The sequence below is a fragment of the Hypomesus nipponensis genome, chromosome 4 (assembly GCF_054491055.1).
Source record: "Hypomesus nipponensis isolate SF chromosome 4, ASM5449105v1, whole genome shotgun sequence".
Taxonomy (NCBI): domain Eukaryota; kingdom Metazoa; phylum Chordata; class Actinopteri; order Osmeriformes; family Osmeridae; genus Hypomesus; species Hypomesus nipponensis.
Genome location: NC_140364.1, coordinates 7789113 through 7815454, shown reverse-complemented (window position 1 = coordinate 7815454; position 26342 = coordinate 7789113). Strand labels below are relative to the sequence as shown.

At 46.1% G+C, this 26342-nt stretch overlaps 2 protein-coding genes across 2 annotated transcripts; both read right to left on the bottom strand.

The window, feature by feature from the left end:
• Nucleotides 1-1112: 1112 nt before the first annotated feature.
• galnt12 (UDP-N-acetyl-alpha-D-galactosamine:polypeptide N-acetylgalactosaminyltransferase 12) lies at nt 1113-11651 on the bottom strand. The gene is made up of 10 exons (XM_084696425.1): nt 10484-11651; nt 9860-10029; nt 8468-8657; nt 8066-8251; nt 7735-7852; nt 6926-7102; nt 5946-6077; nt 5560-5673; nt 5252-5407; nt 1113-4018 (listed from the first exon to the last, which is right to left on the bottom strand). The coding sequence occupies exons 1-10, from the start codon at nt 10834-10836 to the stop codon at nt 3881-3883; spliced, it is 1734 nt and encodes a 577-aa protein (XP_084552551.1). The 5' UTR covers nt 10837-11651; the 3' UTR covers nt 1113-3880.
• A 371-nt stretch (nt 11652-12022) lies between these two features.
• On the bottom strand, nt 12023-26069 carry poc1bl (POC1 centriolar protein homolog B (Chlamydomonas), like). The gene is made up of 11 exons (XM_084696167.1): nt 25705-26069; nt 22499-22980; nt 21000-21169; nt 19958-20147; nt 19532-19717; nt 19248-19365; nt 17831-18007; nt 15944-16075; nt 15690-15800; nt 14165-14317; nt 12023-13921 (listed from the first exon to the last, which is right to left on the bottom strand). Exons 2-11 carry the CDS (start codon nt 22888-22890, stop codon nt 13790-13792), a joined length of 1761 nt encoding a protein of 586 aa, XP_084552293.1. The 5' UTR covers nt 22891-22980; nt 25705-26069; the 3' UTR covers nt 12023-13789.
• Nucleotides 26070-26342: the final 273 nt, after the last annotated feature.

Here is a 26342-nt window from a genome sequence, read left to right as displayed (position 1 = left end):
ATAAAGCTGGTATGACTGGGTGGATATACAGATATAGAGAGGTGCCTGACCTGGCACACTTTGTCAAATTAATGACGATCCGGACAGATACATTTTTGGAGAGTTCTCATACAGTACTGTAACACACTTCCCAACACGCTTCCTACAGCACTAGGCTGGGTTTCTTTCCAGCTCAGTCTACTGACGTCCCAGTAGCATTAGCGTGTCAGAATGTGAAGGGTTGCAGTGAGTTCTGCTGAAAGAGTGTCATACTGTGCGATGGCAGCAATAGCTCGATTCCTGGGGTGCGTTCAGTATCACTGTTGACGGCATTAGTACTATGCCTCACAGCAAAAACTGTTATTTCTTTTGTAACAGTTTGTAACATCGGCTACAAGAAACACATGCTTTTTTCTTCCACCACTACTATTTTTGTAACATTGTGACTTCTAAAACAGTGCCTGGGTTGGCGGTTCCGCTGGTCTGTCTGTCAGAGTCGACTCCTGCTTTAAGGGTCTAATCCTCTCCTTCTGTCCCCCGGGACGACAGGCAGATGACACCACACAAAGCAGGGCCCACGCGCCCCAGTGCACCAAATATCAAACAGCGGAGCATCATGAATGAGTAATTGAGGAAGACTGCGGGGCAGCGCGGAGAAGGAGACGGGGGGGGGACACACAGAGCAGCTTGGCGTGAGCTCGACATTTCGCCATCTCACTCAACAGCTGGTGTTGAAGCCGATCAGATATGGTTCAAACGCTCCTTAACGCTCGGTCTGTGTATCATTCTGTCTGTCTGTTGGTCTCACTTCTGCCTCGCCAATTGGGATACAGGAAATGGATCTCGGTTGGTTGACTTGAGCGTAACGGTGGTTGGAACCATTGCTATACAATATTATAATTGGACTATTTAAATACAACAATCCAAGAATCCAAGTTCAATCTGCTACAGCCTTGCTTCCCCTACAGCATAGATTGAAGCACAGGGGTTGCTTTAGGTTGAGGAAAAAAAACAAACGTAAAAAAGCACTTCAAAATAAATATATACAATAATCAGAACATACAATTATTACAATAAGGATACCAATTTGAAAGTATCATGTGAACTACGTAAACAAACAAATACACACAGAATAATACTCAAAAGTTTTATATTATTTGAGTTAACTTAAACAAAAGTTTTTATTTTAAAGTTACAACTTAATTAAGGCACCAGTTATGTGTCCATTCAATGGAAAGTTTCCCCGCCCCCATAAAAAAAATATGTTTTCTAGTTAAATCCTTCATTGTAATATTATAAGGCCACAATCATTGTGATAAGTTCCAGCATTAGTGATTAATCTCCACTAGTTGTTTCAGCATGTTAACAGTTTGATCGAACCCAGTCAAAATACAACAGCATTGCACTGTACAGTCTGTGCATGATATGGTACAGCAATGAAATTAGCTACTTAACAGGGTCAGGTGGTTCACACACACACACACACACACACACAATTGGAGTGTCACCCACTTTGACGACGACCCTTCCTAAAGATTTGACCCAGTCTTGCCGAGCGGCCAGCCATCAGCTTTACTATGGCCATATACCATAACCAATTAGCATACAAGACTAGAGTAAAACAGGATTTACGACTAGGACATGCTTGGAATAACAGATGGCTATAGGGACCATGAACACCCAAGGAGAAGAGCACGATGGAAGAGATCTGCCCCTGGCTGGCGTGAGGTGCCTGTGCTAACATGGACATCAGTGGAGAGAGGACACGGTGGCAGTCCTGAGCCCTCACACTGGGGAGAAGCTTCTGGGCTCTCATGTTGAAAGACGGGTCTTATTTGGGTCCTGCTTTCACACTATGTGCCATATATGTATTTTTGCTCTTTCTATGACAAGGAATCTGTGCAAACTCAATCCGAACGGATCAAACACCAAGCTGATCAAGAATCAATAGCTTTGTATGGACTGTTTCCAGATCTCAGTTTCACCACATGGTCACAGCATCTGGACAGGAGCTTCGTGGCATGAGTTGGGGGGGGGGGGGGGGGTCTTCCTGAAGAGCCGATGGCACCCCCCTGCTGCCTAACATGTTTATTTGTACATACACACATGTTCAGATTGGCCTGGGCTTCTCAGTCAGACTACTTGTCCATGTGTCATTTTGCAAAGATCAGCTAAGGCACAACATGGTAATGGATACGGAGTGGATGCATAGAATTACAATAAGAGGAAGAAACCTCTGCTGTTTTCCCAAATAACATCATTTGACTTCTCGTAGGTACTGCAGTTGCCCTTAAAAAGTGCATACTGTTGCATGCAGTACGCATACATTGATGGAACATGTTGTCATGACAGCGCTCACTGAGCTGGCGTAAACAGGTTGGGCTGCTGTTGTATCTCACCGGCGTACGGCTCTTTGAAAACATGCTTCCTCACGTACTGCAACTAGATATAGCAGGATATCCTGTCATTTTTGGCATTAGTCGCTCTTATCCAGAGCAACTGATATATATTTATATATAAGATATGCTATGTTTAGGGACATACCATTTTTTTCTGGCATGCTAAATAGTATGGTAGTATGGGTTTCAAAGAGCCATTTCCATTAGTTATAAAAGGTGTAGAATCCAAAACTTCTGTTCCCTGCTATGGAAAGTCAATTTGTGTCACCTTTGCGTTCAACAGAAGTGATCAATTAAGGGCTTCGGGAGCACAATCAGACAAAAGATGGATGATGGTAAAGTAAATAAAGGAAAGTGAGGATGTCATCCAGACTATGTGGAGACACTTATTGTAAGACTTATTTGTTTTAGAAATAGGCCTCCAACAAAGACTGTGTCATCTCTGTAGAGTTACATTGCATTGACTAGAACTGTATTATTATTATTTTTTAAACATTCATTGTATAAGTGCTGAAAGTCCACCATCAAACTAAGACTTGAAACTCTCCCATCATCAGTACTTCAGTACATCACTACAGAAAGAGGTAGGAGGTGTTTCATAACGCAAAAAATATATAAATAAGACAAAAAAGATAAAAAGAAAAAGGAAAGGGGTTTGGCTCCCTCTAGAGGTAAGGAGTGATATAATCAGTTATTATCTAAAGTCTCTGAAAAAGACTGCAATGCCAAACCCATCCACCACTACCGGTTGCTAAGTGGTCATGAGTTCGACAGATAAAAAAGGGGGAAACTTATGCATTTGAAATTGCACAGGACATGACCACTTGTCAAGAACAGAAGTGTATGATGGTGCCGTATCCTGTATGTTCCAGTCCCTTCTCTGCTCCAGGCTGTCTCTCCCATGTTGAAACACAGTTGCATGGCCCCCCCAGCTAATTGCTTCAAGTTTGGACCGTTTTTCCAAAGCTGTCTGATATGTACCAATTCACATTCACAAGGTCCACCAAGGCAGGCATACATATTTGTGTAGTTTGTTCCAAACAAAGACAGACAGAGAGACACTGGTTCAACAAGGGCGTGTGTTCTTCATCCCCGTCAATCATGACTGACTGAAGGTGCCCTGGAAGACGACCAAAATAAATACAAATACCTGAAGAGAGAACATGAACCTGTGTTTGAGTCTGGTTCCACAGTGCTTTAAGATTCTCCAGGCTTCTCCTGTACCCCCACCCAGGAATAAGGTTTTGGTTGTCCTGTGTCGTCCCCATGGATACCTTTTTTTGGTTGTTCTGTGTCCCTCCAGGAATAAGGCTTTGGTTGTCCAGGATTCTTCCATGCGCCCCAACTTTGGGGTCAAGTCCTGTCTCCATCACTGGGGTAAGGTTTTGGTGGTCCCATGCCTCCCCCAGGGGTAAGGTTTTGGTGGTCCCATGCCTCCCCCAGGGGTAAGGTTTTGGTGGTCCCATGCCTCCCCCAGGGGTAAGGTTTTGGTTATCCATGCTCTAAGCCCTCTCCTCAAAAAACCACTTCTGGAGGGCAGAGTCAGAGCAGGGACGCAGGCCAGGGGCGGGACTACCGTTGTCACTCTTGTCGATGGCCTGAACGCACTTCTGGGTCGTGACATGGTAGATGGTCCCATCCTGAACAGAGAGAAAGACGGCGGGAGAGTGGAAGGAGAGAGAGTCAGAGGGGGGTAATGGGAGGAGAGTTAGAGGGGGGGAGAGTGGAAGGAGAGAGAGTCAGATGGGGGTAATGGGAGGAGAGAGAGTCAGATGGGGGTAATGGGAGGAGAGAGAGTCAGAGGGGGGTAATGGGAGGAGAGAGAGTTAGAGGGGGGTAATGGGAGGAGAGAGAGTCAGAGGGGGGAGAGTGGAAGGAGAGAGAGTCAGATGGGGGTAATGGGAGGAGAGAGAGTTAGAGGGGGGTAATGGGAGGAGAGAGAGTTAGAGGGGTGTAATGGGAGGAAAGAGAGTTAGAGGGGGGGAGAGTGGGAGGAAAGAGAGTTAGAGGGGGGGAGAGTGGAAGGAGAGAGAGTCAGAGGGGGGAGAGTGGAAGGAGAGAGAGTCAGAGGGGGGTAATGGGAGGAGAGAGAGTCAGAGGGGGGTAATGGGAGGAGAGAGAGTCAGAGGGGGGTAATGGGAGGAGAGAGAGTTAGAGGGGGGGAGAGAGAACAAGAGAAACAGACGGTAATCACTGTTTCCAATAGTATGTGGAAAGTCCACCCTCTTATTCTCATCTCCACTCTTTTTCCCCCTTCCCTCCCGCTCTCTCTCTCTCTCTCTCTCTTTCGCTCCCCTTTCCCTCTCCCCCTATCTCTCTCTATTCCCCCCCCTTGTCTCTCTCTCCTTCTCCATTTACATTTAAATAGTGTGGTGTTCACCACAGGTATTAGCATGCTTGGCAACACTCAACAGCCTGACTCTAAACACAGCCGAGATGCTTGGTGAATAACAGAGCAGGTCTGTACCATGTCTGCCGTTCACCATCAGGGAGCACGTCGTCCTACTAGTGTGTGTGTGTGTGTGTGTGTGTGTGTGTGTGTGTGTGTGTGTGTGTGTGTGTGTGTGTGTGGACTGAGAGATTGCAGTCTGAGGTTAAGAGCCCTGGAGGATGTCAAAGAGTTTTTGGTGGAGGAGGAAGAGAGGCTCAATGTCAGTTTTTCTAAGCCGCCTCTTAATAGTGCGTCGTCATTTTGTTCCTTTCTTATCCGTTATCTCGTTCTCCCACACATCACCACCCCGCCCACACCTTTTTGATGCTTTATTTGAAATCACAATTTTTTTATTTATTTTTTAAGGAATTCCAATGTATTGAGCATGGTCCACCAAACAGCCACACACACACACATACACACACCCCATTGTCCTCCTCACCTCTCTGAAGACAAACTTCTGCTCCTCCGGGATTGGCAGGTGGGGTTTCCTGCAGAGGTGCACCGTCAGGTAGGTGGAGACAGCGTCTCCCACAGCGCACCCTGCTGGCTCCCTGGTGTTATAGCGGAGCTCCCCCTCTGTGGAGGCCTCAAAGAACTGGCGAGAGGGAGGAGCCAAGGTTAGGGTCAGACAAGCATGGATGGGTGCATGCGTGGTTTTTTTTGCCACCTGGTTCTGCTCCATACCGTGGCAGGTGTGTGTGTTTGTGTGTGTGTGTGTGTGTGTGTTTGTGTGTGTGTGTAGTGTACCTGGTTTTGCCCCATGCCGTGGCAGGGGTAGAGGATGACACGGTGACCCACCAGGTTGTGGTCATCAGGAGGGTTGTAGTCAAAACAGTGGTTGGTCATTCCCTTGTTCCTCAGCTAGAGGGCGACACACATAAGGAAAACAGTTGAATGCATGCTGTTGTCATAAGAGAGATGAGTGACGGGAGATTTAAGTGAGTCTAACTGAGTCTACTGTAGACCAAATCATGTTCTTTAATTTATGACTCCATCCATTTAAGGTACGTCCCCTTAAAGATCCTGTCAATTAAAATCTTTCAGTCAAATCTATTTCAAAGAGTTCTTCTCCTGTCCATTAGAGATATGTTGGGTTCTCGGAGGTACAGAGGTTCTCCCGAGGTTCTCCTCACCATGCCAAACATGCCGGGTCTGTCCTCAGGAATGTGGATGTCTGGATAGATGTTCTCCAGGTACCACTTGAAGTCCTTACAGCCCAGTTGCTCTCTCAACTTCCTCCTCTCCGTCACGTCTCCAAAGGCCTCCTGGAAACAACAGGACAGGAACAACGGTTCCACCTTTGAGCTTTACAACTACTAGGGTAGACAATGTCAGTGGATTTACTGTGGTACCCCTGATCAGTCTGTTTTAAATTACGAGGGACGAGCTCATTAAGAATGATCCATGCTGGTTGAAATGGCAGACCACAGTGTCATCTACAGGTAATAGGAGGGAGAGGGAGGGTTATTTTGTGCGTGCGCGTGCGCGTGCACGTGCGTGCGTGCAAAAGACAAGTGCTGACCCCGCTGGGCAGAGAGAGATGGTGAGTGTGTGTTTGGAAGGATAGAGTTTGGCCTGGCAGTGCCTGTTTGGCACACCCCACACCTCTTAAGGAGATGAGGGCCACCTGATCTGTGTTTAGAGAGCCTGCCTCTTTAACCACACACACTAGAGAGAGAGAGACAGAGAGAGAGACAGAGAGAGAGGGAGAGAGAGAGAGAGAGGGAGAGAGAGAGAGGGTGTGTGTAAAGTGAAAGAAAAGTGTGTGAGTGTGGGATTCACAGACACATAGATGTGTGTCTCTATGGAAATAATACACCGGTGGGTGGAGTCAGTGTCACCTTGGGTGTCCCCAAGACGTGCACCTGTCAGTCAGTCAGTGTGAGAGAGTGTGTGTGTGTCTGTTTGTGAGTATACGTGCACATATGTGTGTGTTCGACAATGGAAAAGTGTGTTTTAATCAATCAAAATAGCATCTTCTCAGTTGGATGCAGCTTAATGAAGAGAAGGAAACTTCAAACAAATATACACACATTCATACACACACCATCAGACATCCCCATAGACACACCCCAAGACTTCCCCATAGACACATACACACACACAGGCCTACCAGACGTGCGTGAGGATTGCGGTGGTAGTACAATTCCTTGTACTGGTCCATCCACACCTCTGCAGCTCTCACACTATTGGCCAGGGCCTTGCTCCGTGAGTAGGGGGCCTTCTTGGGGAAGACGTGGCCCACGTGGGAGCAGGGGTGGATCTCCAGGCTGCCCCCGCACTGCCAGATCTTAATCAGACCAAACAACAACAACAGCCCAAAGATGTAATTACGTTCTTGTAATTCAATCAGGCAAACACAATGGACGCCTTTGTGAGGGGGTGTTTTGGGGAGGATTACATTTCTGGGGCTTCTTTCCTAAGGGAAATATTTGGTTTGGGATATTTACATCTACATTTATTCATTTAGCAGACGCTTTTATCCAAAGCGACTTCCAAGAGAGAGCTTACAAAGTGATATGAATGAAAGGGCTGGAATTCTTCACCACAATTAGACTATTAAGATACTGGTCATTTAGAATGGGACTTTTCAGGGTGATTTAGATCAGGAAGATGTAGCTTGGTCACGGTTATTTCAGGAGGCCCGGTACATATACCGCCCCTCCTGCAGTGGTATTAAACATCACAGCTTTGTGTGAATTGCTACAGTTATTTCACATTGATATGGAATCTATGGGTCTTCACCAACGGAAGCCATGGCAGCAAAAAAATGAATGGCCAGACAGGAAGACAGAGTTCTGGAACTTACATCATATCACATCCCACAAACAAACACACACACACAAAATCCTGAGGCCAACTAGTCTTCAACAAACGGGACACTCCTTCACACCACACACACGCACACACACACACACTCACCCTGAAGGAGATCTCCAGGTTCTCTCCCCCCCACACCTCCATGCCTGTGTCATACGTGCCCAGGTAATGGAAATAGCTCTTACTGACAGCAAACAGCCCACCAGCCATGGTAGGAGACCTGGGGAGGAACACAGACACACACCTTAATCAATCTGTCAAACTATTAATCGGAAAACCGTATATAAATGTAAATAATAAAAATAATAGAAAATGCAATATTAATGCTTGCATTATCGTATCTGATAGTACAACCCCTAACTGGAAGCGTGTACGCATACCGGTAGTGATGTGTAGCCTGCGTCAGTAAGAGTGGTTGCCACAGACGACAAACCTGATGACGTCGGTTGGCGAGCGGCGTCGCCTCTGCTCGTAGTCAGGCACGGGGTGCCAGGTGAAGACCAGGCGCCAGTCAAACCCCCCAATCTGGGGCTCCCCGGGGTTGCCTAGATACTGGAAGGTGTTCCAGTCGATGACGTCAATGACTGGGCACACCACGGCCGCCGGCTCCTCCTTTATCCTGGGGGTCGGGATGGGCATGGTGGATATCCAGGACATGTAGCAGGTGGTGGTTCAGGTACAGTAACATTCACCCCTGCCCAAACTGTGCTTCTGGAGACCTCCCATAGCATGAGCAGCCAGGATGGGGAGGAGGAAAAAGAGTGGTGGAGGAAGAGATGTGGAGGAGGACAGCCCACGAATGAGGAATCTGACTAGTGCTACGGGGTTTCCCTACCTGTAGAGCAGGGGCTCCAGCCAGCCCTCGTGGCACTCACAGTGGCAGTCCAGGAAGGTCAGCACATCGCCCGTGGCGATGGAGGCCCCCAGGAGGCGGGCACGCACGAGCCCCTCCCTCTTGGTGGCCCGGATCAGACGCACCTTCCTGAGGCCCGAGATGTAGTTCTCCAGTGGCTGCTTCAGGTGCTCTGTAGGGAACATCAGAAGGTAAACACTTTCAGGGTGTGTCTCAAATGTTTCAGTGTGGTTCTTTGTCTGATATTGGCTGAAACTATGAGGAATAAATCACTGTATGATTTGTGATATTGTGTGTACTTTTGATAAGGCAGAATTGCCACAACCTTGAGCACACTGGAGTTTGTGGGACTACTGAGATCCTTAGTAAGTCTCACAGTGGTATGACTGGTGGGACCATTTTGCAAACCAGCAGTTACAAAATTCAGCCAAGCCAAGGACAAGCCTTTATTTATGTCAGTTAGGGTGACACCTTGTAGGTTTCAAGTTACATTATTTGACTATCTGTTTATCAGCTAACAGTATGCCAGCTTGAGCTCAGTATGAGTTCCTGTAAGCACAAACGGTCTCGGTCTTTGACCGTTTGACTGCCTGCATCTCTTTATTTCTGACACACCATCTGTTTGCATGCCTGCCTAGCCCTTTCCCAGTCTTACTCTCTGCATTAGGTTCTCCCACTCTCTCTCTCTCCCTCTCCCTCTCCCTCTCCCTCTCCCTCTCCCTCTCCCTCTCCCTCTCCCTCTCCCTCTCCCTCTCCCTCTCCCTCCCTCCCTCTCCCTCTCTCTCCCTCCCTCCCTCTCCCTCCCCCTCCCTCCCCCTCCCTCCCCCTCCCTCCCTCTCCCTCCCTCTCCCTCCCTCTCCCTCCCTCTCCCTCCCTCTCCCTCCCTCTCCCTCCCTCTCCCTCCCTCTCCCTCTCCCTCCCTCTCCCTCTCCCTCCCTCCCTCCCTCTCCCTCCCTCCCTCCCTCCCTCTCCCTCCCTCTCTCCCTCCCTCCCTCCCTCCCTCCCTCTCCCTCTCCCTCCCTCCCTCCCTCCCTCCCTCCCTCCCTCCCTCCCTCCCTCCCTCCCTCCCTCCCTCCCTCCCTCCCTCCCTCCCTCCCTCCCTCCCTCCCTCCCTCCCTCCCTCCCTCCTCTCTCTCTCTCTCTCTCTCTCTCTCTCTCTCTCTCTCTCTCTCTCTCTCTCTCTCTCTCTCTCTCTCTCTCTCTCTCTCTCTCTCTCTCTCTCTCTCTCTCTCTCTCTCTCTCTCTCTCTCTCTCTCTCTCCCTCCCTCCCTCTCTCCCTCTCTCTCTTTCTTTCTCTCCCTCTCTCTCCCTCTGTCCATGTCTCTTGTCTGATCATGTCTGCAGTATGGCCCAACATCCCTGAGGAGTTTCTACCTCTGTCGCTGTAGTCGTCCACCAGCACCACCTCCCTGAGCAGGAAATCCGGCGAGGTCTCCAGCACGCTGTGTACCGTCCGCAGCAGGGTGGACCAAGCCTCGTTGTAGAAGGCTATCACCACTGAGGTGGAAGGCAGCGAGCGGTAGTCATAGCTGACAGCCCTGCACCTAGATGTGACAGGAAACATGAGTCACACACCCTGCTCTGGTTGGAGTCCAACTCCTGACAGCAGTATAAAGGGTTGTAATTGGATTATCACTGTGGTGGTTCTTTGTATTTTATGGGTCAGAAAAGATGAGCTTCAACAAAGAGAGGGTTAATATGGGAGCTAACTGCATGTTCTGAATACTGTGGATACAGTAGTGTGTAGCCCTACTGTCACGTTATGGTTGCGACACAGTTTGGTTAAACCTGGGAAGCTCTTTCTAACAAACCAGCAAGAGATCCATCAGGGCCAAGTTACCTTTTCATCCAAACAAGATAGAGTCCCACTTAAATCCTGAACAGTACTTTTTCTCAAATCATATCACTAGCATTACGTTCGTGGTTAAGAAAAAAATGCATGTCATACACAAAGACATCATTTTTGCATCATTCACGGTAAACTCATTTTCAACTTACAATGGGTTCCATCTCTCCGGTAACCTGCGGTGGAGCGATACTTTATCACTCACATAGGTGTTTATCTGGTGCTTCTGAATGCTCTCATCTTCCTTCTTCTTTTCCTCTCCGACGAGGTTCAATTTGACAGCTCTGCCCATTTCGCCTAGAGCATTTAAATCCAACGGCGGTTTCTCGTAGACAGGCTTTTTAAGCAGTTCATTTGATACTTTTTCCTCTGAAGGAACTTCTCTCCTATTTGTCTCGCCTATGTCAACCGAATTATGCCTAAGGAACATTAAATATACAAGAGCAGAAACTCCGAAGAGGCAAATAATTAACTTTGGTCGGTTCCTGCGCCCGCAGACTGCCATCGTGTTCCTCTCTTAAACTGCTTCCTCCCTCAAAATATCAATATTTTCATGGACCCCGAAGTTCCAAGTAGCGACTAGTACTACATAAATCGTCCATCCTCTAATTTTACTGTGACAGCCTATTGCCTACCTGCATTATTGAGATCAAATGCAGGCAATGCAGTTCTTGTTTCTGTTCGCTCGCATAGGCTACAGAAGATTTGAAACCAATTCGTAAGGTTGATCAGTGAAAGGCAACTTTTAGGAAGAAGTTTGGAAAACATCCGGCAAGAATTCCCGTTTTAACAGCTTGTCTGAGTTAACGGTGTTGCTGGCGATGCTAGGCGAGGATTTTCCTAATTAGATTATCTTAGTTAGGCTATCTGTTGGATTAGCACTTGAAGACGAAAAAATCCAGGTCAAATCAAAGAGCTACGTGCATCGCGTTTCACTCTGTGCCAGAGCATATCCAAATCCACTTCGGGTTCAGCCTTTCCTCCATCTTCGCACAGTTTACCATCGATTCAATGTAGCTTTACGACTTTCTTTATCATTGAGGCTGGTTACAATGAAGCGTCACCTAACTGCCTGTTACATTTGACTGCTACACGAAAATGTCAGCCACAATGTTGGTGAACTTGACTCGAGTCGAAGTTAGCCAGTGAGGCGGGCAATCTTTTGCCTCTCATGATGTCACAAGGTGTTGTATTAGCCTACTACAGTTAGACCGGAAAAGCACCTACAATAATCTTCGTGTTGACCGAACATAATAATCGGCTACCTACCACAATTGTTTTAATTGTGCAATTTTGATTTTGCATGCCACTCATGGACAGTTCTACTTCCGAGTTTGCAACAAGTAGCAGTCAGGGGAACACGCGTCACGTGACCAGTAGCGCTTTACCATCGCTGCTCATGAATAATACTTACTTCCTCTGATTAAACATAAAATAACTCTCTGTCAGCCAGCATTGAGCACCATTGCTGGTGGTGACTGTTTGTTGAAGGACAAGCATTCACAGGCAAAATATTTGCGGCATTGTAAAACTGCTCCCCAATATATTGCTCTCGGTTTTGCGTAAAAAAATGTATTTGAAACAAAATATATGTTTAAGCAAATTAAAATGATAAATAATTGAAGCAACGAGAAGGTAATTCGAGTGCCCTACTGTTTGATTGAGTACTCTTATTGTCAAAACAACAAAGAGACAAGGCAACCGGAGTGTTTTATTTTTCTATGCATGAGGACATCTATGGCATCTTGACAAATTGCACTATTTTCATAGAAGCTTTCGTGCCACGAGATGGCGCAAACACAAAGGCTCGACTGTTATCGAAACTTGATATTCCCATGCAATGCAAGGATGCCCACTTACAACCGTGTGTACATATAAAAGCGTTGATACACTCTGCCAATTTAATTTTCAGTTTTAATGTTCCAAGGATCTATCTGTCTTCCGAAATCCACAACAAATGTCTGCTAAATGCATAAATGTAAAATATAACAAACGTCATTTTCATAATGTGTTTCATGTGATCTTCTCAATCTCTTGTGCTTCATTAGTAGTTCAAACACGCACAATTCCCTTATCATTTGCATTAAATCATTTACAAAAAGCAACAGAAAAGTAAATGCATCGTAAAGAGTTGTTTTCTAGGATCAACCATTCCTTAACAAATAAAAACATTTCAAAAAGCCATAAAGTGCAAAACACCACAAAAGACTTATTATATCAAATCACCTGCAGTACAAAGAAATCAACAAGCACTTCAACTGCAAAAAATAGGAATCAATTTTTTTTTAAATGAAGATCTAATTTATGTTCTTTTAGTCCACAAAAACCCCCATCAAGCCCCATTAGAAGAACCCAAAGACATCCCAGTTTAGAAGGGAGGGTGGATATAGCAGAATTCTGGTGAAAATAATTTCAAGTTTGGGGAGTGACACATGATTCTTTGAAATGAACTTGTCAGACCTACGGTCAATAGTAGGAACCCTGTGTGCTACAGAGAGGTCTGTCCATTAGGCTGCAGAGGTGAGACTTTGAGGCGTGTCTTCTCACTGGGTCACCCTCTGGTCAAATTGCACGTTGAACTTAACAAAAGCTCAACAGACATCTTCAAGTTTTGTTCCAGCCTGGAGTCGACTCCTGAGAGTCTCCTGAGACATTGTGCTGAGTCAGATCCGTCTAGTTCTGCTCCCAACAGCGCATCACTCTCCCATGATTCCACAGCCTTGTCATTCTCACAGCATTCTGTACAGTCATAGGCCGTACACTCAAAGACATCACACCGTCTCAGAGTAATCTTTCACTTAAAGTAGATACTGCTTAAGAGGAAGCGTGTAGACCCAAGAGTGAGAACGAGAGAATGGTAAGTGACTGTAGATACATTTCCTACCACCCTTGGACATTCTTAAAACATTATTGCAAGTAGAATTTGATCAGCTGATGTGTGACAGGTTTTGACATCAAAACATTGATGAGAGAATTATTCTGCATCAGAAGTGTAATGAGCTTCCTAGTCAAGGAGGACTTAAGGAAGATGAAGACCCCCCCAGGTTTCAAGGCACATGGTCTACAGACTTGTCGAGTATAGCACAAGAGACAACAGTCTAAAAGCAAATACAAACAAAATGTGTGTATGTATATACAGAAATAACAATGATGGGTACAAATATTGGCACTTCAGGTGTGGTCTGGCCTCTTTTGCATCTGACGAAGGCACCGGAAGGGATACTGTACACTGTCAAACAGGAAACAGGCCTCGTGGATTTTACCTCAGTCATGGTTTAAAAAAAGTTCCCACAAGACTTGCATCACTTGCATGAGTCCTTGCTTCCCCAAAACATCTTGTTGTTGAACTGCAAAATCTTTCTGTTCATTAAAATAAGTTTGAGGAGAATGCACCATAGAGGCCGTCACACAAGGTCAAAAGGTCACTTGAAATGTCGCCTCCTGCTTCCTGTTTCCTGTCACCACTCAAACGTCCAGCGCTGGTTCTTGTCTGCAGGGGAGCACTTCTTCATCTGGATGTCTGTGCGTCCCTCGTTGGTGCGGTAGGACGTGACGCAGGAGTCGGAGAGAGGGTGGTAGATGCTGCCGTCCTGCAATGGAGCAAACATTCTCACACAACTGGAGCCCAAGGTATGGCATGCTGGCGTTCCATTTGTGTACAACATGCTGCCCCTTGCTTATATGCGCGTATATGCAGTGTGTGTGTGTGTCCTATAGGTTTGTATGCTTTCCTGTGCTTGTGTGAGTGTACAGGAACACCTGTGAGTGTTCCAACACCTTCTGTGGTCGCAATGTGTGTTTGTGTCTGGGACCATGGTGGGTGCGACACTCACGTCTCTGAACTCCCAGATGATGGAGGGAGGCCTGGGGAGTCTGTCACGAGGGCAGTGCCTCATCCCCACGTGGGTCTGGCCCTCCAGCACCTCAGCACACAGCTCTGTCACCGAGTTGAAGCGAATCTCCTTCTGTGATGTGTACTCAAAGTACTAGGAGGAGAGAGGGAGGGGTAGGGTGCGCGAGAGAGAGAGAGAGTAAGAGAAAGAGAGAGATAGAGAGAGTAAGAGAGAGAATGTGTGTTCTCCGTTGGAGAGAAGTGTGTCAACATCAGTCATCTCTCCTGCCTTATCCAAACCCCTTTCCTCCACCCCTGTCTCTCCTTCTCTCGACCTTGTTGACTACGACAACTAAGACGGCAAGATTTGCCCTCCTGACAGCCCATCTTAAGGTGTGTGCGTGTGTGTTTGTATGTGTGTCTGTGTGTGTGCGTGTGTTTGTATGTGTGTCTGTGTGTGTTTGTGTGTGTGTGTTTACTTGATGGCATCTCATCATGGAGAACAAGGCCATAGCCATCTCCATCACCCAGACATATAAAGACTTAACCCCCCCCCTCACCCCCACCACCACCACCACCCCTCCACCCACCAACTCATCATCCAGGTGTCTTCTTCCAGCCTGTCACAAACCAAACAACAATACCACCCTTGGTGCCCTTTAAACAGCCACAGGTAATCAATCTTCACCAATGCTTCTCTCTCCTCTCATCTCTGCCTCTGTCCTCTCCTCCTCATGCATCTTTTAGACTGAGTAATGGTTAGTTTGGAATAATAAGAGCCGCCATCTTCCCCTTCTCCATCTCCTCACTGTCCGTGTGTCTGCCTCAAACTTATTTACCCACTCAATCATTGGTGCCATTCACCCATTCATGCTGTCCTGGCAGGGGACAAAGCTCAATGTAGCTCATGTATCTTTTAAATGGAACTAGGTCCCAGGAGACCGAGAGACAGAGACCGAGGTTCTCGTTTCACATTTGGCAGTTGTGGAAACATTGATTTTGGTCTGTCACACGTGGCTGCTTGTGTGGTGTGGTGGTGATAAGACACCTGATGCTCAGAATGCTTTGATGGGTCATCAGATCTACAAGGGTTGTGGAGGAGATTCATGGGTGGGAAGGGGGGCAAGTGACCCAGACATTAAATATACAACATAGAGAGATAATGATCTTCGCTGTGAATAATCCCACAAGAATAATCCCAACATATTCACCTGTAATGTTTATACTAGTATATAGAAAAGGTTGTTAGTTGTTCATGTTAAGAGGGAGGGTATTTATATATAAGTGTAAGCAGCAATATAAGAAACGCTATAAGAAAGCGTGGAGCTCCTCTGTGTTGAGCTATTGGAACTGTGGCTTGTCTTCCTCTGTGGTCACCAGATACTGTTGACATTCACTTCATTACATCTACCCAGCCAGCCATCCATCCCAGAGACATGAGGTCAAGAGAGGGATATGAGAGAGTGGGAGAAAGCAGAGAGGGCGAGGCGAAAGGAGAGATTAAACAGAAGTGCAATTCTATTCACCTGGTTGCCTCCCTGTCCGTGACAACCGAACAGAGAGATGTGCGCTCCTGTAGGACTGTGCTCTGGGGAGTTGTAGTCCAGACACTCTGAATGGATCCCAGAGCTACGAACCTGCAAGAAATGAAATATTGAAACTATAGTACACTCTTTACCCAGTGAAATCCATCTTGCAGAATTCATACTACTGTAGCAGGTCAATGAAAAGATGTGAATCTTCACTCAGCTCATCCAAAGTGCAAGTTGGGGAAACTCACGGCTCCATGCCACCCCTCTCGGTCCTCAGGAACATGCAGGTCAGGGTAGATGTTCCTCAGGTACCAGTCGAAGCTCTGACACTTCAACCTGTCCCTCAGCACAATCCTCTCTGAGATGTCCCCATAAGACTCCTGTATAAGAAACACACACAACGTTTATTCCGTTTCTAAAGCACTCGTTTACGGTTATTAGGGTGATTGGGTTTGTGTGTGTGTATGTGAGTTTCCTGGTTATCCCAGTTTACATCCTGTTGAGGACATTGCTGCTTGTTGAGTTTGCTTGGGTGGAGCTTTTGAAGCAGCCAACAGGGTGTGGTCAATGTGCACAATTCTGATGTTGGGAATGTGTTGCAGATGTTTGTCTAGTTCTGGGTGTTGCCTCATTATAAATCTACAGTGTTCGAACAACCCTCTTGTCAAACATAATTCAATTGTATTAAAGTAATCCATCATTATAAGCAAACTAGAGGTATTGGGTAAGGCTACAGATACAAGTATTTATTTTGGGGAGGCATTCTAGTTACTTAATACATAGTATCATATATTCTATTATATATAGTGTTTTGTGTGCAATATACTAAATATTTAGCTAACAAACCATTAACAATTCAAGCCATTATCATGGCAACATTTAAAGAAGTGCTAGTTGTGGTAGTAGAGTTTAGTCTACATAAGGACACCCAAACTGTCTCGGCTCGTGCACAGAGGTAGACTCAGGTGCAGACAGCAGAGGCAGGTACATAGGTAGCAGTTGTTTATTAGTCCAAATCGACAGGCTGACTCAGGTGATGGACAGGCAAGGTTCGGTACACAGTGGAGTCTTGATAAGGCACAGACAGATGGCAGGCTGAATCAGGTACTTGGTAAGCAGGATTCGGTACACGGGTAATCAAAATACTGATACTGGGAACACGGAGAAAAATGTCTGGGACGACTCGGGAAACACACAAGACAAACTGGCACAGGACAAAAGTAACCTAATTGATGAAACACCCCGCTAACGAGCAGACGAGACACACCTGGAGGGGGCGAGGCCAAACAGAACAAGTGAACACACACGGATGTGACGCACACTATCCGATCTCCTTTGACTGGACAGGGTCATATTTAGCCACCTGGCTCTTTCTTTCCCTCAGCTGGGGTAATTTATGGTTTGATCAAAGATCCCTGCCATTAATAATGAACATTTCCAGAGAGGTGAAACTAAGATACATGAAACTTTGAAGTCAGCCAACACTGAACCTGAGAGGCTTGGCAAGTACACACACACACACCTTTTAACAACAATAAATCCTATGATTGTGTATGTGTGCTACTGCTGCTGAACCATAGCACCTTTATAGTTTTTAGAACTAATGTGATTTCAATTAGCCTGGCTTCACATCTAAATATATTCTCATGAAAAGATAATGACATTAAGATCCGTCACAAGTCTAAAGTAAACGATGGACACAATATGACACTGCGCTTTCGATGTGCTTTGTGGAAGGAACAACCCAGGGGTTCTCCTACGTCGTGCTGTACATGTTGACACAGCATGCTGCTATAGAGGAGGAGCGGAGGACCTGGATGAGGAACATACTACAAAGCTGCAACGTGCCAACATTTGCAAGTCTCTACTAGCCTTTACTAAGTGATCACTTTAATAATAATAATCTAAATGCGAATAGCAGGACCAGTTTCAACTCCGGTCCAAGCCTATTTAAACATATTTGAGATGTATTTAACATACAACCCTAGTTTGTATTTTGCCATTGGTCCATTTGATTTCATTATCATGAGCTATCAGAATCAAGTAGCAAGTCGTATTTGAAAATGTGATTCCAGCCATGGTTCATGTGCTGTTAACTACTGTTTGTGAGCCGTTAGCTGAGCTAGCTGCAGTACCTTCCGGGCCGGTGGGTTCCTGTTGTAGAAGTGCTGCTTGTAGGAGTCCATCCAGACCTCGGCAGCCCGGACGGTGTTCTGGAGGAAGTTGGGCCGGGCGTAGGGGGCCTTCTTGGGGAAGACGTGGCCCACGTGGGAGCAGGGGTGGATCTCCAGGCTGCCCCCGCACTGCCAGACCTGGGGAGGAGACAGGGCAACACTTTAAATGCAGGAGCGTTAGTGTGTGTGATATGTGTTCATATGACTTATTCACTTTCTATGGCCTTATGACCTATTGATGCTTAATACATGCGTCTGGATCTAAAGTGTTACCAGGAGCGAGCAGCACAGTTTTTAAGGTATTTTAAGGTATTAGAAATCTGGATAATTAGACCATTATAGAGTACTGCCAACTTAGGGATTTAATCAAGAATTGTATAGGTTACAACTATTTACATGACAACAAAATTACTCACTCAATAATTCACATGGCTCATAAGGAATGCTTATGCCCATGATTAACGACATTGTTGAATACCCAATAAACCTGCCTGATTCTTAACCCCCATGCTGCCACTGAATACAAATCCCAGATAGTCAAAATCCCAGTTAGTTGTTGGGACCAACTGACAGCATGCAAATCTCCTCCAGGACCTCAGATTTATGCTATCTATTTGCATCTTTTAATTGCTTGTTTTTCCACCACTTCTACACATGGGGAAAGCTCCCCTGGAGAAAGAGAGGTAAGTCTACTCCCTAGTTTACATGTAATAACTGTCTGCTTGAGTTATGCTCTAAATTAAAACAATCTTGCTCTTGCTATAACATATTCTAAAAGCCAGAGAAAGCACCACACATTTCCACTTTAACATACCAAACATTTCTGTTTATGGCATAGTTTTGTCTTCCCAAAACACAGTTGTAAACAATGCGGGGATAATAAATGATGCATGGTGTCCCAGTGAGAGCTATTTTATTTCCACATCCATAATACATCGTGACGACATCCCATCCATCTTTCCTAAATACACACACACAAACGCACAGAAAGTCAATCTGTGCCCGTTTTATTGACACAGACAAGTGAAAGGGGATGGTTGCATGGTTACAAGGCATCTCCTAATATCTAAGTTGGGGTGCCGTTGGTGGTGGCAGCAAGCAGACACTGTGACTCACACAACCACTCACAACAACTGATAATGACATGTTTGGACATCTATTTTGGGGAAGGCAGATACAAGATCCTTTTTGCTTTTGTCACGGTCCATTTTTTGTCCCGGTCCAGCACTCAACAAACATTTGAGGTCAATCGTAATATTTGGAGAAACAGGGGGGAAAAACGGTGGAGAAATAGGGAGGCAACGTGAAAAACAAAAGAACAATGAAAAGATCTGAAAACCCAGTCCTCGAGCTTGTGGCATCCCCAGTCCTGACTCACCCTAAACGAGAGCTCCAGGTTCTCTCCTCCCCACACCTCCATGCCCATATCATAGGTACCCAGGTACTCAAAGTAGGCCTTGCTCACAGCAAACAGTCCTCCCGCCATGGTTGGAGACCTGAAAGGGATGATCAGCTTTATTAGACAGCTGCTGTGGTCAATCAGATCAGAAATGGAACACAAATATAGATATTCACTCGGTTCAAAGCATCCCATTTCAGATAGGAACTCATATTGGTTCAAAGGTCCTCCCATTTCGGTCGTTCGACCAGACAGGCACCGACCTAATGGGTTCGATGCGAGACTTGCGTCTGTTGCGGTCGGCCTCGGGGACGGCGTGCCACTGGAAGGTCAGCCTCCAGTCGAAGCCCCCGATCATGGGCTCATCCGTCTGCATGTAGAACTCAAAGGTGTTCCAGTCGATGGTGTCAATGACCGGACAGACAATGGTGCTCTTGTTCTCACCAATCCTGCAAACGACAAATGCAGACCATATGAATTCCGAGAAACCGGACATGGTGTTCAGTTTCAATCGTTTGGGCACACAACATGAGCACACAATATTAATCACAAAGAGTATTTATTATGTATCCACATTTCTCTCGTGTTTTAGTGGTTTCTTGTTCTAAACAGGTTATGCTACTATGGAAAAAGACTTGTCCTATCCGTCAGAGCGTTGTCCTTGTTTCGGGACCAGCGTAGTGACGCACCTCTCCAGCAGGGGCTCGATCCAGCCCGGGACGCACTCGCAGTGGCAGTCCAGAAAGGTTAGGACGTCTCCTGTGGCGTAGGTGGCGCCGATGAGCCTCGCCCTCACCAGCCCCTCCCTCTTGTTGGTGCGGATGAGGCGCACGCGCTCCAGGTTGCTGATGTACTCAGCCAGCTGAGACTTCAGATAGACTGGAGAGAGGGAGAGGGTAGGACGTTATAAAAATGAGATTGATATGAAATCAAAAGAGCAATGAAGTGGGATCTTTCTTTGCTCCCATGCTCTGTGAACACACTGTACAGCATTGTACAGCAGAAAACATGTTCTACTAGAGAAAGAATGAAGGTCAAAGTTGTTATTATTTCTCTACTGTCTCTTATTCCTCTCATAGTCTCTCCTCTTGTCTGATTTATATTGTGTTCAAAAGAACAATGTTATGCCATTACTGTCAATGGGGAAAAAAATATCTCTCGACTCTCCTGAAGGACATTTATGATGGATTTTATAAAGGAGAGCATGATGATCCCTCCTTGTCTTTTCATCGGCTGTGAACACAGCTGGTCTGACAGTGGCATGGCTGACATTCTTATTGGTCTCAGTGGTTGAGGGAGAGAAAATGATGTCATGTAAGTGAGGTGAGGTCAGCTGAGGTAATAGCCATCTACGTAACGTCATGGAGAGAAAATCGTGTGGCCAGCAACCCAATTATCTCAAATATAAACACGACATTCAATACAAACACAGTCTGAACAATCCCCTTCTCCCAGTTCTGATCCTCTGTTTCTTTAATCGCTTTTTTGTCTTCTGTCTTTCCAGAGGTCCTACTAATCCGTCTTTCCATACCCGTCTGTCAACGGCTCACTTCGACCTGTTACTGAAAACTGTTAAGTTGGCACGTCAATTTTGGGAAGACATTGTGAGGCACACCCACAAGATACGTTGGTTAGTTACTGTGTCAGTCATCTGGATTATCTTTATGCCTCACCCATCTTCATTCTATTTTATTCTAACTGCTCATCTCCCTCTGTGGTGGGGAGTCTCACCCCGCTCGCTGAAGTCATCGATGAGGATGATCTCCTTCAGCAGGATGGCGGGGGTGGACTCCAGCACACTGTGGATTGTCCTGAGCAGGGTGGACCACGCCTCGTTGTAGAACGCTATGATGACGGACGTGGTGGGCAGGTGACGGTAGTCAAATATCTTCGCTCGACACCTGTAAGACAATGGGGGTGGACAAACGAGTTAGGCGGGTTAGAGCAAGAAAAACAACAAATGAGTTAAGGTCGAGAGTAGACTTCGACACCAGACCCTAACCATGATTCCAAACCCTTAGCCGACAACGTTATCTAGACGCCAGGGAGTTAACTGTGTCCTTCTCAAGCTGCATGTGAGCTTTTCTGTTGGCTGGTGCAGGAGAGGCGCTAGGCTTGGCTGCTGGTGCTGACACAAGGTCTGAGGCTGGACACGGGAATACGAGAGGAGAGAAATCCCACCAAAGCTCCACATACCAACAAAGCTCTCAGAGGGAGAAGAGGGGGGAGGGGGAGGGAGAGGGGTTGTATAGAGGAAAGGACTGAAACACCAGAGGATAAAAGAGGTGAGAAAAAAAAGGCCTTTAAACGGAGGGGGTGGGAGTGTAAGTATACTACTCTGTCTATGCGTAGTAACAGAAGGGTTCACCGGTGGTTCTGGCCTCACTCCAAGCCAACCACAGGCCCAGACAGATTCCCCTGTTGACTGTAAAGTCATTGAAATGTAAGAGGAGCTGCATTTCTCAGTAGAAACAGATTGAAAAGTAACAAAAGCATGAGATGAGAGGAATCCAAAGCGTGTGGTGAAAGTGCTCAGTCTGCTGTTGTCTTATTAAAAACGTGTGGCGGCTTGTGGAGTTTCTTATCTGTTTAATCTGTAAGTTAGACATGATTACCAGATTCCCTCTCCAACCATGCTGTCATCACTCCTTAGAAGAACAGTTTTTAATGGGAAAATATGTGAGGTGTCGAGACCTTCAGATTTAAGGTTAGAGTTAGGGTTTGGGTTAGTAGTGATTAAAGGTTCCATGCAGTTTTTGCCCTATCGGGCTAAAAGGTCTGAAACGGAAACCGTTTCTTTTCATTTCTGAAATGTGGAACCCCACACACAAACTTTACGAATCTACTAGATTCATAGTATTCATCCATCCCATCACAGTTTCAACACACATGCCTCTTTCGTAAACAGCACTGATGCCTATTGGGAGTCGTTACATAGCTCATTTTGAGTGATTTCTTTTTTTGGGGCTAAATAAAAAGAGGGAGAACACTCTCTTTTCTAGCAAACATTCTCATTGTCCTGTTGCAAGGTCTGGGACTCATTAGTAGGAGAGGTGGGGTGGGAGGAGGTGCACTGGTGTAACTGCTCTAGACGTGGTTTCTAGACAGGTCCAGTACTTTCACCTGTTGAGCACCACAGACTGGTGCTGGTGACCTGACCTAGGACCAGCTCGGCCACCCAGGGGCAACATGGAAATCCCAGCCTACATCAGTCGGACCTGTGTACTTACTCGTACATCCTGTTGTCCTGGATGTGTCGATGCAGGGAGATCTTGTCGCTGACGTAGATGTTGATGGCGTAGCGCTCCACGCTGTCCTCCTCCAGCTTCTTCTCCTCGGGCCCCAGGTTGAGCCTGGTGGCCTTTCCCCACTCTCCGGGCGCGTTGCTGTCCGCCGGCGCCTTCACGTAAACGGGCCTGGTCAGCTGCTCCACCGCCTTCCCCCCGTCCTCCCCCCCCAGCGAGGCAAACTGCCGCAGGGAGCGGCCCCCACCATCCTCTCCCGCGGCCCCGGAGGCAGAGGAGGACGCGGGGGCCAGGAACACGTAGGCCAGCCACAGGACACAGATGAGGAAGAAGGTCTTAGTCAGGAGGTTGAGCTTGCGTGAGCAGCGCACCCTCATCGCCGGCCTCCTTCTGGCGCCCCCTCTGGCCACGCAAAGTAGTGAAGTAGCGCTACACAGTGGACACTAAAGTGCCCAAGCCAGAACCCTCTGTGGAAGACGCACACACACACACACACACACACACACTGTTCAAGACAGCTAGAATAAAGAAATCAGCTCGTCTTACTACTGGTTAACCATTCATTGAGAAACCAAACTTTCTGCATACTGTTTTTCAGTCCTGTCTAGCTAATTTGTTTAAGCACCACCATTTCTTAGTCATTAAGCTAATTTCATTACACTCCACCAGTGAAATTACGCTCAACAGTATTCACATCTAAATGAGGAAAACATGTCAGGGACAGCTTAGCAAACGACCAGATCAATGATAATAATCATCATCCGGGGGGTCAGATGGCTGAGTGGTTAGGGAGTCAGTCTATTAATCAAAAAGTTGTTGGTTTGATTCCCGGCCGTGCCAAATGACGTTGTGTCCTTGGACAAGGCACTTCACCCTACTTGCCTCGGGGAGAAGTGAGTCATTCTGGAAGACCGTCTGCTAAATGACTAAATGCAAATGTAAATCCACCGTTGATAAAAAACAAACTCAGGGCCATTACGTTACCCATTCAAGCCCTCACATCTCACAACAACCTTTAAAGTGAATGAGCCGTCCAAGTTATATCTTCTCCCCTTAAGTATGCCAGTTTATCAGTGTTAAAACGGAACTACAACTGTCCTGATTGAGTGTAATCACTGCATCAATATTTTAGGAGGGTGCTGTAGCTCTACCATGGTAGTGACAGACTAGGGCTGAATAGAACTGAAATACCACCCTCCCCTCCTTCACCTCCCTGGACCTTTCAACTCCTTAGATATCCCTGATGATGGATTCTGCTCACACACAAGCACACGCACACACACACACATCTGCGTGAGCGCACACACACTTGTAGTGTCTGTCTCCCTACCACGGAACTGTCTGCATTGTCAAAACTGGATTAGGAATAGTTAGGGTCTGTGGATGTGTGTGTCATGGCCACGCCTGTGTTTGTGTTGCATTGTTGAGTCACTAAGTCCGAGGGCTCCTGCTGAGCCTCGCTAAGGCGTCAGGGGGCTCCTTTCACAGACCTGGTCCCCGTCCAGGGAAGACCGAGTCCTGAACTTACACTACACAAAAAAAAACAACAAAACAGTGTATCCATCCCTCCAATAGCAATCTGATCCTAAAGCTAGAGTCCTGAGGACTGGTCTACAGGGTTAAGCATGCCAGCTTAGAAGTTATCCTGATAATCAAACCTTGGTCTGAAAGTCACCCCTAGACAAAGCTTCTAGAACTTCCACCTAGCTTAGCCAATGTTCTAATGGTATCGATGTTGGGATGGAGATGGGTTGGAGGGCCACTTTTCTGTCTGTGAACTAATGCTCTGGCTTTAGCTCAGTGGTCTAATACAGTCTTGCACTGTACCAACATCTCTTCTGTCCAGAGTGGTGTGCACCTGAGCACTCAGCACCTAATCTTAAGAAAGACCTGGCCACAGTAGCAGCTCAGGTGGATGCTTTGCTAGGAGTTCAGTGTGGAGGGTTTAGTGTACACTGCAGTACACAACTACCTGGAGAGACATCCCATCCAGACACCTTGTGTAGATTTGTAAAGTACAAGAGATGTATGCAGTATTGACATACAACCCATAAGCCTTTGACATGTCAGCCCCACCTTAAATTCCCGGAACTTGTCGTCTTCAAAGGCTGTCATTAGACTGAATCGGGTTGCACGTCATTTTAACATAGATCACACATTACGCTATGACACATCAGTACAACTGGTGTTCCTTGTAGTACACAGTGAAACATTCCAAAGCTTCTTGAACATTCTTTTTGCCAGGACTGGCTGAACAGGACTTCTGGCAAACCTGAATCTGAGAGGGGCCTATATACAGTCAAAGGTCTTAACCAAAAGCCACTCTTAACCCATAATAGAGAGAACTATCTCTCTTTCTTCACAAACACAAACAACTCTCTGCTGAGTACACTAAGAGTAAACACAGTCAATAAGCAGAAAAAACATGCAGAGTTCAGAAATGCATGGACTTCCGACACACTGCCTATGCCCATTTCGACAAATGAAATTATATCGTAATTAAGAGCTCAACCTTGTTGAAGGGGAATTACCTACAGCCAGACCTGTTAGAGGGGAGATTCTTAGAATGGTAAACTTAATGACACATCAGAGGAATCAGCTACTCACTAGACCTGACCCTAAATTGACTCCTTGTTCAAACTAAATGACCTGTGGCATGCAACATTAGGGTATATGGTTATAACAAATGTATTACTTGGGTACCTTGCTTTACAATCACACCTCTTATAAACCTCTGACAAAACTCTTAGGCTAAAGAATAATCAAACTTCAAAGCAATATCAAGTAATTTGGAAGTTAGATTTAATGATCTCACACAGAGTCATTTAGAGTGTAAGATCCCTATAGACCTATGTGAGAAGCAATAACAATCTCCGTGCATGAATTTATTGGACGGGGACACACTGTATCATTTTGTCACTCATCATGCAACTACCAACTTCTGACGGCAAACTTTCTAACTTACTTCACACTAACAAACTACATCACTGCAGTAAAATACTTAACTCAATTGCAATAAAACTGCCACGAGTTCTCTTCGTGTAACGTTCTTAAAAAACAAAAGCAGCTCACTACACAAAACCATCAAGGGACAAATAAAAGGGAGGTCGTATCTGACAACTGTCTCGGGCACCACTCATGAATTGAAGTTAATTCATTAGTTAAACTAAATACGTGTATCCTTAACCTACCTTCTCTACATTCCATGCTCTTTGCAGCAGCTGTTGAGAGTTCGTGTCACTAAATCTGACTTGTATGTAAATGTTGCAGCGGTCAGCATACCCACATCCTTCTTTCCACGTTGACGATGTTGCGCTGTTAGCAAATAGGGCTATCTAAAGCAACTAGCTTGGCTTCCGCCGGCGGTCACTTTTGAATACCCAGTAAAATTATTTCTTCGTGCATTCTTTGGACAATGCTGAACACGATATGATGAGAAGTTAACGATGTATATTAAGCTAGGCTATCATGTAAAACTTCGGAGTTTCAGATTTGTTTGTGAAATGTGGAGAAACGGAGCTGTCATTGCCTTGGACCAAAGATCATCAGGAAGTTTGAAAAGTTGGTCACGTGACGATTTGGTTGCAAGGAGGGAGCAAATAATGCCGCTGTTATAAAAATTATAGCGTCAATCTTAGTGTCAATCCATGGGGTGCACTGTAACCTACTAGGAAATTCCTAGACAGATAAGATAGGGGATGAGAATAAAATGTGAGATATGGAAGTCATGAAGGCATTTCTTTTTTTCAAATAGGCAAACTCGGAAGGACAAACCTTTAGAATCTGAAAGCACTAATGCATGTCAATGAGTACCCTCAAGTATGCTACG